This window comes from Protopterus annectens, chromosome 4.part0, assembly GCF_019279795.1.
Source record: "Protopterus annectens isolate FY-2018-M chromosome 4.part0, PAN1.0, whole genome shotgun sequence".
Taxonomy (NCBI): Eukaryota; Metazoa; Chordata; order Ceratodontiformes; family Protopteridae; genus Protopterus; species Protopterus annectens.
The window spans coordinates 1,306,331,978-1,306,349,197 of NC_056733.1; the positions used below are offsets into that span (position 1 = coordinate 1,306,331,978).

General features: G+C 39.0%; 1 protein-coding gene across 1 annotated transcript in view; it reads right to left on the reverse strand.

Annotated features, from left to right (window-relative positions):
• Window positions 1-12,762, reverse strand: part of ACSL6 (acyl-CoA synthetase long chain family member 6) — a 1,926,773-nt gene extending 1,914,011 nt beyond the window's left edge. Inside the window, exon 1 of the mRNA XM_044069184.1 lies at window positions 12,673-12,762. Coding sequence (XP_043925119.1) covers window positions 12,673-12,718 — 46 coding nt within the window. The 5' untranslated portion in view covers window positions 12,719-12,762. The remainder of the gene's footprint in view (window positions 1-12,672) is intronic.
• Between the last annotated feature and the right edge of the window lie 4,458 nt (window positions 12,763-17,220).

Consider the following 17,220-nt stretch of genomic DNA (forward strand, 5'->3'; position numbering starts at 1 on the left):
AGGGGATGACTATACACTTTTTGGAGTTTAGCTTGAGGCCATGGCTCTGGCACCAGTTGTCTGTTTCTATGAGGCCCTTTTGGAGGATGCTTGTGTCGGCTGGAGAGTCGATTATGATGCCCAGTTTGCAGTCATCTGCGAACTTCGTCAGCCACAGTCCTTCCGTGTTGGCCTGTACCTCCGAGAAATATATACCGAACAAGAGAGGTCCCAGGACTGAGCCTTGTGGGACGCCACTTGTAACCGGTTTGGAGTCTGACATGGCTCCAGCAATTCTAACCATGTGGGTTCTGTCCTTGAGCCAGTTTGCAACCCATCTAGTGACATAGGGGTTTATATTTAAGCTGGTGAGCTTATCTATAATGCCCAAGTGGGGTATTGTATCGAAGGCTTTTGTGAGGTCCAGGTAGGCTGTGTGGACCACCTTCCCCTCGTCAACGGCCTTGGTGACTGTTTCAAAGAAATTGACCAGGTTTAAGAGGCAGGATCTGCCCTTAACAAAGCCGAACTAGGTAGGATCCAGTGTCTGTAGGTCCCCAATATCTTTATTTATGAGGTTCATGATGATCCTTTCCATAGCTTTGCAGACCAAGCTAGTCAGGCTTATGGGGCGATAGTTTCCAGGATCCGTTGAGGCACCACCTTTGTGGAGAGGGACCACTGTTGCTGTACGCCACTCTTTGGGTACATATCCTGTAGTAAGGCTGAGATGAACAGTAGTTTTATGTTTGGGTTTAGCTCTTCTTGGAGTTCATGTAAGACGCAGCCCGGGAAACCGTCTGGTCACATTGATGCTGTGTTTTTTGCTTTGGAGAGGGTGTTTTTTACCTGAGCATCTGAGATGTCAGGGGGGCAGCACTCTGCTGGGATAGATATTTGCCCTATTGGTGGGGAGGGGGGGGGAGAAGTTTGCGCTGAACCTGTCAGCTAGGATGTTGGCAATGTCTGTGGGTTCGGTGTATTTTTTGTCATTTTGGACTAATTCTGAGCATATCTGGGAATTCTCACCCAGGTTCCAAACATAACTAAAGAAAGCCTTGTGATTATCCTTAGTGTCCTGTGCAATTTTTCTCTCAAAGCTGGCCTTAGACGATTTCATGAGTGCCCGTAGTTTTTTGTTAATACTGATCAGAGATGCCTTCCCTTTTTTGGATTTTGCTCTATCACGCAGTAGCTTCTTCCTTCTATTGTATAGTTTGTTTATGGCTAAGGTCCATCAGACAGGATGTCTGCCTTTGGAAGATTGGGTCTTGGTTTTATTTGGGATTGCAAGATCCATGCATTCCTAAAGATGTTTATAGAATGCGTTTATAAAGGATTCTGCAGTCTGGGCCGTATTTATATATATATATATATATATATATATATATATATATATATATATTGATTCACTTCAGAAGCTTGAAATACTGAGATCTCGAATTTCAGTATCTCGAGCCCAAGAAGTTGAATCCACAAAACAATGAAAAGCAAAAACTGCGAAATTCAAAACCTTGAATTCCAGAAGTTTTTAATTTCTCGGTTTTACTACACACACACACACACACACACACACACACACACACACACACCATCCACCACACAAATACACACAATCACTCTACTACATGAAAGCAGGGGGGCAAGCACCCCTGCACCCCCCACACTCCCCTACTTAAATATTCTCACTCCGAGGTCACACTACATACAAACACACACAAACCACCACCACACAAACTACTTTCTCTTCGCACACACACATCACAGCAACAAAACACACTGACACACATCACAGCCCCTACCCAAACCCCTTAACACACAGACACACACACACACACACACACACACACACACACACACACACACACACACACACACACACTTACCTGAATACATGACCATAGCAGAACTTTAGAAGCGTGAAATTCAAAACCTCCGGTATTCGTGGTTTTGAATTTCATGCTTCTAAACTTTCGCTATTATATGGATTCAGCTTCTTGGGCTCGAAATACTGAAATTCAACATTTTAGTATTTTGCGCTTCTGAAGGGAACCCATATATATATATATATATATATATATATATATATATATATATATATGTGTGTGTGTGTGTGTGTGTGCGTGTGTGTAGATATAGATATATATTTCTGGGTCTATATCACAAAAATTAAATACCAAAACCACACGCATTAACATCAAGACCATAAGAACGAAATGTTGCAAGCACAAACATTTAAAACATGACATCACATTACAGCTAAATGTATAACATTAAATCCAGAGACTGCAGAAAACACTGACATGTAATTCATGGGTATAACCTATAGCCGATGTGACACTCTTGCATGTCGCAATGTGAATTCACTGATGACAATAATGTATTACTAACATTTCTGTCCTTTTTGGGCTTCTACCCTTGGGGTGCAGTAACTGTCCCACACTGGCCTTCTTTGAGAGCACTTTGAAATTATATATTTTTGCCTAGCTTTCAGTGGCCACATTGCCAAACAGCTTTTATTCATGTCATAGACTTTCTTCATTGCTTGTTATTTATTATTCTCCTAGATTGTTATTTTCTTTCTTTCTTTTTCATGTAGTAAAGTTTCTTTTAAGTATATATATTATGCACTTTATCTGAATTTGATGTGTATAAAGTATAAGTCTGATGTTTAAACACAATATTATTGAAACATAGTTTTTTTACATTCCTTCACATACTCTTAATTCTAATTTTAAGTTTCATTTGTGTTTTCTCTGTATAAGATACTGTGTTCAGAACATAAGGCTAAGCAAGCAATACTGTAAGAACTGCAGTCACCACAATCTTTAGAAACATACTCCTTCACAGACACTAAATGAATAAAGATATCTTCGTACAAAAGGAGTGAACACACATTGCAGTTACAGAAAAAAATGTCCCTGCATTACTATTATAAGGTATTTGTCCTGTCATCTCATGCTTTCTAAATAACTGTTTTATATTTGAACTCTTATGATGTACAAGCCTGGGCCTACCAACCACCACATTATGAACTTCTGGCAACAGTATTTTGATTTGTTTTGACTTTAAATATATTTAAAATGACATCTTGATAACCTTGCCAGATTCATTTGACTTTTTAAAACATGTTGTAGCCTAACCTGTCTTAAACCAGTATATTTTTCTTTCCATTCAAACTACACCTCTTTAAAATATTCTGTGTTCTGTAGTCTTACATTTATATGTACATTAGCTGATTCAAAACCTTGGTGGTCATGCTGAAGATGCTTGCCAGTTATGTCTTTGCCACAATTTGAAATGCATGCAATAGATGTGAGGACTTATTCTGTGTAAAGTATGACTGCAGGTCAAAAGAGAGAACACTCATATGAATGAACATTCTTCTTACTGCTATTTTAGCCAACAGCTTTTTGTGTGAGACCTTGTGCATGCACACACGCGCACACACACACACACACACACACATATATATATATATATATATATATATACATATATATATATATATATATATAAATATATATTATTTTGAAATGGTTTAGTAAATAGTCTTTTAGGTTCAGAGGTTCATAGTACTTACTAGGATAATGATCCATTAAGATCTTCAAAATCCTAGCCATGCATTCCCACTAAATTGCTAGTCCCAGTATTTTTAGTGCAATTAACCCAGAGCCCCTTGTATTATGAGTAAGTGTAGCCCACATGCAAGTAGACATTTACATATAACCCCAGTCCATAAAGAACAAGTGTGCCAATCCAAGACTGAACTTATGGTTTCCGATCATATCTCTCAACTATCCAGAATTTTGCAGAATGTCCAGATTTTAGCCTCATAATTTTGTTCTGTTTTTCATAAAATGTATGATTTTATGGATTTGTATAGTGAATTAGTAAGAATTCAATTCACTAAATAAAGACAGGCATTTGAGTTTCAGACTTCATATCCTTCAGAAAATGTATGGTAACACAAGACCTTTTAGTCTAGCAACTTTCTAATATTTAAAAGTTGTCCATATTTTTGGGGCTTCCCCCCATTATTTTCGGCTTTGTTCAGATTTTTTTTGTGCTAAGATGTTGAGAGGCATGTTTCCTGTCCATTCTGATTAAAAGCTGATTAAGCTTGAACAGAGTAAGAGACATACTTTGCTTTATAGGGAGAAGAAGAGGATGCCAGATAAGTGGTATTCTCTGTGAGATATATCTGTCCCTCCAGCATTTTCTATTTAAGTTGCAGAAGAGTTTGGTATCTCTTAAATGGGTGTTTTTGTCATTATTGTGCTTACAGATATGTAGTAGAGCTGATAGAATGGGGCCAGTAGAAGCTCTGTAAGTGAGCCTGAGATCACCCCCCAGTAGTCAGACTGTAAGATACCAAAAAGAGGGACAAGGATTTGAGATTATCAATGCAGCTTCTCTGGTTTAGGCCCTTGATTTTCTTAGTGTGAAAGCATTATGGTCACTCAAAGTGTGGCAAGTGTTTGGACAGGTACATACTGAAGGGGCGTTATACTCAATGACTGGCCTAATGAGTGCAGAATACAGTGGGATGATCACATTCTTGGACCTGGATGCCACACCCTTACCAATAAACTGCTCAATAAAAAAGGTCTTCCTTTAATAGTAGATATGTGGTGATTGAATGGCAGCTTATTGTCCATGTGAGTTCCCAGGTCTATCACTACTGGCTCAATTTTCAGGAATGTGTTGTCAATGTGATCGCTGCAGGAAACATCATGCTCACTGAAAGTTACAGATATACATTTTTTTGGCATTTAGTTTTTGGGAATTGCTTTGACACCAGCTATTTGTTTGAGAAAGGACTTCCTGAAAGTTCTTAGTATCCTATGGAGAGTTTATTATGGCACAAAGTTTACATCTGCAAAGTTGGTAAGCCATAATCCCTTAACATTAGCTTGACCTGCAAGAAGCAGATGCCAGAAAGGCGTGGCCCAAGGACCAAACCCTACTGACAGGTCTTTTAGAAGAGGTAGTTCCTCATATCCTAATTTCCTGGATTCTAGTTGTAAGCCATTTTGCTATCCAATAAGTCAAATAGTGATTTACATTTAACTAAATGAGTTTATACCTGAGAGTGTGATGGTGCCAAACATGTTTGTGAGGTTTAGGCATGCATTGTGTTCAAATTTTCTCTTGTCCAACACTTTATAATCCTTTTTGAAGAAGTCATCCAGATTAAATGGGCAGGATCTGCTTGACAAAACTGAACTGGCTCGGGTCAAGAGTATGTAAGCTGCCTGTGTCCTCATTTATTAATTCCTTAATGACCCTTTCCATAGCCTTACAGATGAGGCTGGTCAGGCTTATAAGTTTATAGTTGCCCTGGTCAGGTAACGTCCTACTATTATTGTACAGGAAGATGACTAATGTAGTCTTCCACTCATCTGCTACAAACCTTGATTAGAGGCTAATACTGAAGATCCTGTGTAGGGGGAGACATGTCCTGTTTCAGGGTGACCAGTAGGTATCCTGGTATATTATCACATCATACAGCAGTGTTTTTGACCTTGGATTGTGCTATGAGGACTTGTTCCTCTGCATGTATACTTTACATTGAAGTGATTTTTTTTACATAACTGACATCCTGGAATGTCTTCACATATCTTAACTATTTTAACATTAGGAAAGTGTATAATATCACCATGATTTTCAAAATTAAAACTGAGATCACTTTTAGTATTATTTATGTACATCTGAAACTGTAAGAATTATTTTGATGTATCATATAATAATAACTATGTTAAAATCAGGTCTGCACATTTATAATTTTTAATTTTCATCAAAACTCCTGAATTCTTGCTGGCCTTGACTTCTTCTTCAAAACAGATAACCACACAAAGCGATATATAATACCCCAATTCCCAAACATTTACTTTCTTGTGCCTGCAATGCATATTACAGCATACTGATGAAATCAGTAGTGTCTTGAATAAACATCTGCAATTTCCACATATGCATTTTTACCTTCATTTCCCATATAAACTGATAAAAAGTTCTACCATCTAAAACTTATGAATGGCCACTGCTGTACTGTTAGTAAGAGGGGCAATAAATACTGCATACCATGAGTGGCTGATGACTCCTACTAAAATAATCAGAAATGTACATTGAGAAAGATGAATGGACAATGCCATAACTTAGGAAGGCTAAATGGTCAATATTGCAGCAAAGGAAGTATGAATATCCCATATTGTACAAAAAAGGTATGAAACCCAAAAGCATATCACAGAACCCCTTATGGAAGTTCAGTTATGGAGATGAATTTGTTTTGAGAAAATACTGAAAATACAGTTTCAGGGCCAACAGAGTCACAGGGATGTCATTCTGAGTATCAAGATATGTCTCTTGCAACACTGAATCTGTGAGGGGGAACAAGTGCAGTAGGTGCCAAAAGAAAAACAATGACTAATTAGCTAATTAACACCACTTAAGTGCATACAGAGGTCGATATCATTTTCATAGTGAGAAATTTAAGGCATTTATACTTTGAATGAAACAACTTATCAAGAACTCCCCCACACCCCAAAGGCTGCACACGATCTTTGCTGTAACCCAAGAAATCTCGATAAACTAATAGAAGCCAACACTGAGAATGACAGAAAATAAGGACACTTCTAGAAGATGGAATGACTTGTATTAATTAGAGTTTTGCTAAGACAAAAGATGAGAGGAAGAATGAAATGGAAAACTGTAACTGAGTATAGTCTGTAAGAATGCTTTACCTATCAACGTTCTACCACATTATTTATGTATGTATGCCAAACAAATCAAAGTACTATTGCATTTCTACATAGCTATATATTTTATATATATTTAGATATTTTATTGCAATCAAATAGAAATACTTTTAAAAAGTATTATGTGATGTACAAGTATAGCTCTGTACATTTACTTGATAAGCATATAGTGTAATAAGTTGGTTATAATACGACAGGCGTAACCTTTTACAAAGTAACATAAGGAAACTGACTGGGAGCATTACTCTAGCTCCAACACCCTAGCCCAAAGGTTCCTAGAATTTATAAACTCAAATGCTATGGAACAACTTGTTACCACTCCCACAAGAGGGGAAAACATACTGGACCTGATCATCACCAACATGGGGACTCTATGCTCCGGACCAGAAGTGTATTCCTCACTGGTTAGATCAGACCATAAACTAATCTCACTGGATATTCACATCCCGACCCCACCCCCTGCCCAGAAAACCACAGTGAAAAACTTCTCTAAAGCAAATTTCACACTCCTCAAAACCGAGGTGGAATCCTTCAAAGCCCCTGGGCCTGTGGAAAATACGGCCCAGACCGCAGAATCCTTTATAAACGCATTCTATGAACACCTTCAGGAATGCATGGATCATGCAATCCCAAATAAAACCAAGACCCAATCCTCCAAAGGCAGACGTCCTGTCTGGTGGACCCCAGCCATAAACAAACTATACAATAGAAGGATGAAGCTACTACATGATAGAGCAAAATCCCAAAAAGGGAAGGCATCTCTGATCAGTATTAGCAAAAAACTACGGGCACTCATAAAATCGTCTAAGGCCAGCTTCGAGAAAAATTGCACAGGACACTAAGGATAATCACAAGGCTTTCTTTAGTTATGTTAGGAACCTGGGTGGGAATTCCCAGATATGCTCAGGATTAGTGCAAAATGACAAAAAATACACCGAACCCACAGACATTGCCAACATCCTAGCTGACAGGTTCAGCGCAAACTTCTCCCTCCCCGTCCCCATCAAAAGGGCAAATATCTATCCCAGCAGAGTGCTGCCCCCCTGATATCTCAGATACTCAGGTAAGAGCCGCCCTCTCCAAAGCAAAAAATACAGCATCAATAGGACCAGACGGTGTCCCGGGCTGCATCCTACATGAACTCCAAGGAGAGCTAAACCCAAACATAAAACTACTGTTTAATCTCAGCCTTACTACAGGTTATGTACCCAAAGAGTGGCGTACAGCAACAGTGGTCCCTCTCCACAAAGGTGGTGCCTCAACGGATCCTGGAAACTATCGCCCCATAAGCCTGACTAGCTTGGTCTGCAAAGCTATGGAAAGGATCATCATGGAACTCATAAATAAAGATATTGGGGACATACAGACACTGGATCCTACCCAGTTCGGCTTTGTTAAGGGCAGATCTTGCCTCTTAAACCTGGTTGATTTCTTTGAAACAGTCACCAAGGCCATTGACGAGGGGAAGGTGGTCCACACAACCTACCTGGACCTCGCAAAAGCCTTCGATACAATACCCACCTTGGGCATTATAGATAAACTCACCAGCTTAAATATAAACCCCTATGTCACTAGATGGGTTGCAAACTGGCTCAAGGACAGAACCCACATGGTTAGAATTGCTGGAGCCATGTCGGACTCCAAACCAGTTACAAGTGGCGTCCCACAAGGCTCAGTCCTGGGACCTCTCTTGTTCGGTATATATTTCTCGGAGGTACAGGCCAACATGGAAGGACTGTGGCTGACCAAGTTCGCAGATGACTGCAAACTAGGCACCATAATCGACTCTCCAGCCGACACAAGCATCCTCCCAAAGGGCCTCATAGAAACAGACAACTGGTGCCAGAGCCATGGCCTTAAGCTAAATGCCAAAAAGTGTATAGTCATCCCCTTTGGCAAAAACAAAGTGCCCACAAATTACCACAAAGGTGGTAATCCATTAAGTACGGAAGAAGTAATTAGGGACCTGGGGACCCAAGCTGATAGCAATCTCTCATTTGACAACCACGTGGCCAAAGTGGTTAGAAAAACATTTTATATAGCCCACCTAATCATGAAGGGATTCACATCTAGATCAGGGGAGGATATCGTGCCTCTTTACTCATCCCTCATCAGGCCCATAATTGAGTACAATGCCCCTTTTGGGATGTACCTTACCAGACACCTGCAGCAACTGGAAAGACCCCAAAAGTACCACACCAAGAGGATCAAAGGGCTCAAACAAATGCCATATGCTGCCCGATTAAAGAAACTCCAGCTCTACTCAGTGGCATACCGCCTGCTCAGAGGCAATCTGTGCCTGACGTATAAAGCCATGTCCAACCTGGAATTAATGGAAATGCTGCACCTCAGAAAATCCAAATCCCATCGAGCTACGTGCTCGAGAGACTTGAACCTCAACACTGAAATAAATAGGACATGCTGGAGGGACAGATTCATAACCCAGAGGCTCCCTTCACTCTGGAATAAAATCCCAGTCCAGGTTAGGCAGAGTCCCTCATTGACTCTCTTCAATAGGAATCTTGATCAGTGGATGGGGGATCGTAGGTTTACCCCGGGTATCACTTCTGTGTCACTGTTAGACAGAGGCACAGTATACTAACCTCGAAAAAGGGCATAGCAAAATTAATTTAAAATGGGTGGTGAAAGTCAAACACACTCTGGCTAGGCTTATAAATGCCCTAGGTCAGATAGCCTTGTATGAACCTATAAACCTATGAAAAGGATTTCAATAGGAAGCAACTGTAGATGTCACTGAGTTATGCTAACAGAAATTAAACGCAGGAGTCCCTGGTTAGGAGAAACGCAAGTAAACTGATGTAGGAATGAGCATCGATATGCCTAGAGGGTGATCAGTAATTCCTGGCAACCAATAATTGTGAAGCACAGTGCTACTAACTGTACATTTGGGATATGGGAAAAATAAACAGAAAACAATTATGATATGGCAACTTCCATTAATGGAGTCTAAAAGTGGCATTGTTCATTAGAACAAAAAGGAAAGATGTTTCTTTTTAAAATATGTGACTGGGGGCTACCACTGGCGCAGTGACATGATGACTGACTGTGTAACAATTCTCAGAAGTTAAGGCCAATGTCAGTGGTCTCTGGCTGACTAAATTTGCAGATGATTGCAAATTAGGAGCTGTCATCGAATGTCACACTGACACAAATGTTCTGCAAGAGGAGCTGACCCAGACAAACAACTGGTGTCAGAGCCATGGACTAAAACTAAATGCCAAGAAATTCATAATAGTATCCTTTGGGAAGTCATCCATCCCTTATAACTATCATATTGACAACACACCCCTTAGAGCTGACCCAGTAGTCATGGACTTAGGGACACACATAGACAGTAATCTAGCCTTTGATCATCATATGTCTACAGTGATCAGGAAATAATTCTATGTTGTGCAACTTATAAACAAAGGTATGGCATCTAAGTCCAAGGAAGTCATTGTTCCATTGTACAGCATTCACTAGGCCTATCATTGAGTACAATGCCCCCTTTGGTATGTAACTAACCAGGCATTTCCAACAACTGGCACATCCACAGAGGATCCTTACTAAAAGAATACAGGTCGTAAGTAATATGTCCTATGCAGACCACCTCAAGGCCCTATCCCTGTATTCTGTGTCCTACAGGCTTTTGAGGAGAGATCTATGCCTGGCATACAGGGCATTGTTAGACCCTACTCTGATGGACCTCCTACATATCCAGAAGACAAACAGTACCAGAATTACCTGTTCTAAAGATTTAAACCTTTCCTGTGATATAACTGGGACATGCTGAAGAAATAGTTATGTATCCCAGAGACTACCCATCTATGGAACAGGCTTCCCATCCATGTGAAGCAGAGTTCCTCCCTAACCCAATTCAAGTGCAACTTGGACAATTGGATGGGAAACCGGGAATTCATCCCTGGTTTGGCGTCTGTGTCTCTAATGCAAGTATGTAAGCTGCAAATGGTTTATCTCCCAGGTCCATGCTTGCACTTATCAAGGGTATCAGAACTTGTCAGAGATTTGGGATGCATGGCTAGGCTTAAAAAGACCCTTGTGGTCGTTAGCCTAATAAACACCTATAAACCTGTGAACCTATGTGAGACTGGTTAATGACTTAAAAGTTGGAGAATTGAGGGAAATGAGCATATTGCATTATACAACTCTCCTCTCCTTTCTCAGAGGGAGGTGGTGGTTTTTGATAGTCAAGGCACCCACCAATGAAGAGTGGAGAAGGAGACTCTCTCTACTCTGCATGTGATTACATGCTAGCAGAAATGGTTGCATGGAGTCACATGGTGTGATTTATGTAAGCATCACTGCACATTCCAGCCCCTGGATTAGGACAATTCGAACCCACCCAAGTTACAATTTTTGCATTAAAAAAACCCTGTTATTGGCTGCTAATTAATATCACCTTCTACATCTTAGAAGAAAGCATGCAATTGAAAAGGTTAAGTGTCAGCTATGGAGGTTAGGGTCAAAAATGAGACTGGCATCATAAATTTATTGTGATGAATTAACTGGTATCTTTTTAATAATGATTCTGTGCCTGTAACACAATAACCACATTATGCCATCCCCGACTGATTTTTCTTTGAAATAGAGTTCACTCTCCTTTGGCAATTAGCTGCCTCTCCAGATATATATATAAAAGCCATCTTCCGCTTCCCTTATGGGCATTTGGGACTTATTATTTGCAGCCATGTTTCTAGGGATTGGAACCAGGATTAGTACCAACCATCTTTTCTGATACACAATGTACTGTTAATCTCTCTCTCTCTCTCACTCTCTCTCTCTCTCTCTCTCTCTCTCTCTCTCTCTCTCTCTCTCTCTCTCATAATCAAATGACAAATCAAGCTGGAAAGCTCACAGCATATCTTAACACAGCACATTTGTTTTCCAGTGCTGTTAGAGAGTTATTGAGCTTCAGGTTTCCACATCAATCCAATGCAATCTAGTAAAAGAGCAATCACAGTATCCTGATCCATCACTTCCTGTTCAGCCATGCTGTCGTCAGCATTACAGAGGGTTGTGCCGTCTTTGTGGCAGTGAGCCAGAAATTACAACTACCACTTGAAAAGTATGCACCTCTGAACCAATCAAAAAAAATTCACAGCCTCACAAAGTTTTGAATGCTAACAAATGATGGGCAAATTGAAGATGAAAGAGGAAATAGGTGCAGCAGATCACTGCACTATAATTTATATTTCACTCCTGCAGCTTCGCTAGTATAAGCTTTACTCTGTGGCAGGATAAACTGATTTAAATGTTCTCAGTTCATAATGCAGCAACTCACAATATGTATGGCAATCCCTGGGAATAAAATGTAAAACACTAACAATCTTTTCGGTAATTGCTTAAAATTCTGATCATGTTGGACTGAAACTATCATCATATTTCAGAGAATTTATGAGACTGATGCAAATATTTCAGCTACAGAAGCAGATATGAATTAAATAGCATCACCACTGTTATTAAACTAAAGCTGTGCTATTTAGAATCTGTATTTATAACCTACCTCAGATTTGACAAAAGAAAAAAATAGCAGACTTACACGCTTTCCATATAAAGTACAAATTTTTGATCTGGAATTACGCTAACTATAAACTTCAAAGAGAATGCTGCTCATATGCATATTAATGCTTTACGGGTATTACACAATGCATTTACTATGTTTCTGGCAAACATCATAGAACAGATTTTTTAAATATTATAATAGTCTTTTAATACAGAGCAGAAATTACATTTTAAATTACATGGTGCAATATGACTGATACAGAGACAGTCAGTCACGGCAGTGCTGCAGAGTTCACCAGCTCTGTCACATTCCCTCTGCCAGCAAGATTTAAATGCTTTTCATCTCATGCAGAAACTGCGTCACTGAATAAGAACAAATTCTTACAGAAAATAAATACAACTAAGTACTCACCCCAGAACAACCAGATGATGCCAGACACGAGGAAAAAGGTAAGCATCTCTCACGGAGCTGGCTGCAGTGTGAAGCACATGGGGAGAGTACAGTACTGCAACACATACTGCAGTAACTCAGGGAAAGCTGGGATATTATTGGATTGAGTCACTATTACACTGAGCTCGTCAATTCTTACAGCATAGGACAATATTTTTAGATTGCTTCCTTCAGGGACCAAAAGGTTCTTAAGGCAAAGGCCAGTAATAAGGCATTATAGATCTGTTACAATGACATTTGCTGATCACATGGTTTTTACAGCATCTTCTTGAAAGCAGACAATATAACCAGAAATATTGTGGGAACAGGTAGATTCTACAGTTCTTGCTCTGAAAGGTATTCTTCTTTAAAAGGACAATGTTATTAGCCCTTTAAACATAATTTTATTTTTAGCTGAAACACACACAGTGATGGCATGACTTTGATAAAATTAATCTGCTGATTGTTTTAGCTGCTTTATAGTGTTTTACTGTAATAGTATATGGATACCCAGCTTATTGCTGTTTTAAACCCTTAGTCAATTTTTTAATGTAAACTTGCTAAAGAGAAATAAACCAGAGCAACCACTTATCTCCTTCTACGGCATGATGAATGATTTGACAGAGTGTGTGGGGGGTGGGGGGTGGATGTAACAAAATCTATATATATTAATGCGACTCTTGATCACAAAACATCTCATGGGATGGTCTTAATGTGCTGACATTTTATTTTTACCTTTGTAGAAAAGAAATAAAAAAAAAAAAAAAAAAGATATTGAATCAAACTGCATATGCATTAGTAAACATACCAGGACCTAACATTATGCAGTGTCACGACTTCGAAGCTGAGGTCACAGGGGACTGGTTGCATGTGTCTTTTTCTGCTTCAAGTTTTTATGTAGGAATCCTAGTCCTCTAACATGACATATACATTTTTTTAGGATTCTCTCTGTTCACTTCTGATGGCAGCAGTCTTTCTGAAGTATTGCAGGGCAACCTGTACTTTACTGAATCAGCATTGTGAAAAGCGCTGACTCTTGATAGAAGAAAATGCACGGTGGCCCTTTGAGCAAGTGAAAAGCACAAACACACGTATATGTTACTCTTTCTTTTCTAATCAGACATGAAAGACTGGTAAGATTAATTGGGCATTACACTCCTGATCTTTGGGTACAGAAATGGTAATCACTTTCTGGGAGAGATGCATAACTCTCAGGATGCCTTCAGGAAAAGACAGATGCAGATATTGTTTTATTGGTATAAGTTTTTAACATTTACTTTTAGCCTGTTTTATAATTATTATGTGATGTATTCCTGCCCTCTTACTTTTGACCTGCCACTGCTGATACAGCATAGCTCACCAGGTTCTACTTCTAATTTTTAACTTTGAAATAACATTGAAAGTAGGCCCCTATTGGTCTGACTTGTGCTGCAGTACAATATAAAGATATAAAATGACTTTGAAACTGCATTCAAGCTAATCACTGCCAGACTGATTAACTGGATTTGTACTTGTATCACAAGTTGTTTAAGCAACAAACTATTTCTAGAAAATCATACTGTTAATCATTAAGAAGGTAGCAATATTTATTTATGTATTTGGTGGATATTTGTCTGCCACTTTTGGCATTTAGCAACTTACGGTAAATTAGAAATTAACAAAACCACAAACGAAACGTGAATCTTTCACTCAGAATAATCATCCATAATCCCCCTGATGGATAAAAATGGTCCAGAGGCTCTTTCTGTAGCTGCCTCTATTATTAGGAATCAAATCTGCCACAGCTTAACCAGTTCACTTTGTTCTGTTGGCCTAATTTAGGAATTAGATAAAAAAGTTTAGCAGCAGCCACCAAAAGTCACACTTGAACCAAACCAGTAACAATCGATGCAAGAATCAGACTGACTACTAAGGTCCAAGGCATGTACTTTAATAAAACAAACAAAAAAAAAAAAACGAAACGCAATACAGATGTGTATTGCGTTTTGTTTTTTGTTTATTAAAGTACATGCCTTGGACCGTGGTAGATGGACTGATTCTTGCATCAGTAATTTACAAATGTCCTTGCCTTTCAGCTCTAAACCATATAATTCAAATTATGTTTATGAAAAAAACTCTCCAAACGAAATACTGTAAGCAAAATTTGACAGTACTTCAATAAAAGTAATTTCTGACACTGTAAACAGTATAGTAATATACTGTACAGTTTGGAAATTAACAAAACATTTTTAGTTTGTTGATAGTATAGTACATAAAACAAATGTGTACGTATTTGTATGCATTCAGTGAGAGAGAGAGAGCGAGAGAGAGACAGAGAGGTTTGGGGATAACTGATGATAACGTAGCATTCAAAATGCATGCTCTATACATTTTGATTTTTATACAAAATGCAGCATGTGTGAGCAATGAATGTACTTTGTTGTATTCAATGACTGAAGTATTACCATAGGTCCCTCAGTATGTGATGTTATCAGGATGCATCCACACCACATTTATTTTTTCAAAACATTTGCTCATCAACAAAGGAAGCATTTTCCCAAAGGTGGCGGTATTCATGGCACTGCACACAATCATGGAACTGAATGCCGTAGCCTGCAGGTAATTTCATGGCAGGGTGAATATGCTGGAAACCCACAAATTAACTTGTTGTTTTCAGATGCCCTTGAGACAGACACCAGAGGTGTTACCTAGACAGTCCATTGGGTAATACAGTCATGACTGCTATCAGTTTCTCAGGTGTCACTCGACTGACAACTAGTCTAAGTACACTGAACTACTCTAGAGAGTTATCGTAGTATAAGCTGAAGAGACACGTTTTTATTAAAAATCTGTATTCCATATCTGTCTAACTGTAGTTTAATGGTGCTTTATTAGTACTTTCCATTAAGATGTCACTTAGATACCTGTAATGCTTCATTGTTGTGCTACACAGGAAAGGAGGAAAAAGTACAAAGTGGCAAAATAAGATAAATAAGATACTGTACATAACATGCCGTAAGTGGGTAGCAGCTGTCACGTGCCACAGGTAGCTGCACAAATGTTACATATTAATAGTAAAGGTGCAGCCATGCTGAATGCATGCCCAGTAGACCTATGGCATCACAAATAAAAAGGGAATATACAAAGATTAATGATCTAGTCTATATCATTAGCTGTAGTCTTATCACTTAACCCATTAACACCTATGTAGTGTGGAATGTTGGCTGCCATAAGGAGTTATGGGTATTATCTGGAAGTATACAGAAAGACACTATAGTCATGAATGAGTTAAAGAAAATCATTGAAGTTAGGGATGTTCAGTTTAGGTAGACTATATTTATTTATTCTTTGTAGCCTAGTGGTTAATCTCACTAGGCTAACGGCCTCTTTTCAGGGGAGACACAAGGAGGTATTTACACTACTAGGGGAAATTTGGCCAGGGCATCATGGAACTTCTCCTACTCTTTTTGATAGGTGCCATGGGATCTTTTATATCCACCTGAGCTACCACCAATTCAAGCAAATGGGAGTTCGGTTTAACAGCTCATCTGAAAGATGGCACATTCAATGCAGCACCTCCCTTAAAAAATAACCTTTTAGCATGTTTTTTTTTTCTTTCTGTCCAGGAATCTCAGGAAAAGAAAATGTAAGATGGTTTCAAGACCCGTTAAGCTAAGAAGCTAAACTGAAAAAAATAATAAATAAATAAATAAATAAATAAATAAAAAGGAAAAAACAGGACGAAAGCAACTGAATCTCCATTTAGTAATGTCTACCCCTTAGAAACAACAAAAACTAACATAACATCCTTTGAATATGGCTGCATATTCCCCCTCCTTAGTTTCTGAGAAAATTAACATTGTCAAGAGTCACCAGTCCACTGCCTGCTTTGAATTTCAGTAGATATTTCCTATTTATACAGATGCAAAATACCCAGAACCCTGTGCTGATCTGTAGATCTAACCTTCCACAGCAGAATAAGTTTAGCACTGGCACATTCCAGGAACTGTATGTGTTTTTTCCAGGATTATTCACCAAACAGCACATGACATTTTAACTGAAACTTCAGCATGGTCTCACACATTGGAACGAAAGATTCAGCCCCCCCCCCCCACCTCCACACACGCACACATAACTTAATTTCTTTGGATCTGTAAACCAACATCTCATTCTAGTCATTTTTTGCAGGTTGCTTATGCTGTCCTGAGTCACATATGATCCCCTCTCTCCAATAACCATTATACTTTCTTATTCTTCTCTGCCAAATCTAGCCTTTACTGTATACATCTCATATATCCAAATGGCTTCTTTGGAAAGGATTAACATGGCTACTACAACTGTGATAAATGCCAAGCTGCTATGGTTCTAACTACCTAAACATACCTAGTCAAACTGAATTTTGATAGTAGGCCCTATACCTGATGCGCAAGCACTCTGAGATCACTGTTTATACTAGACCTCTGTTCACCCTTTTGGGTAGTTTTTCATTTTGTCAATATTGTGTGATATGGAGTTGGTATATATACCTTATGGAGGTATGGAGAGCTTGCC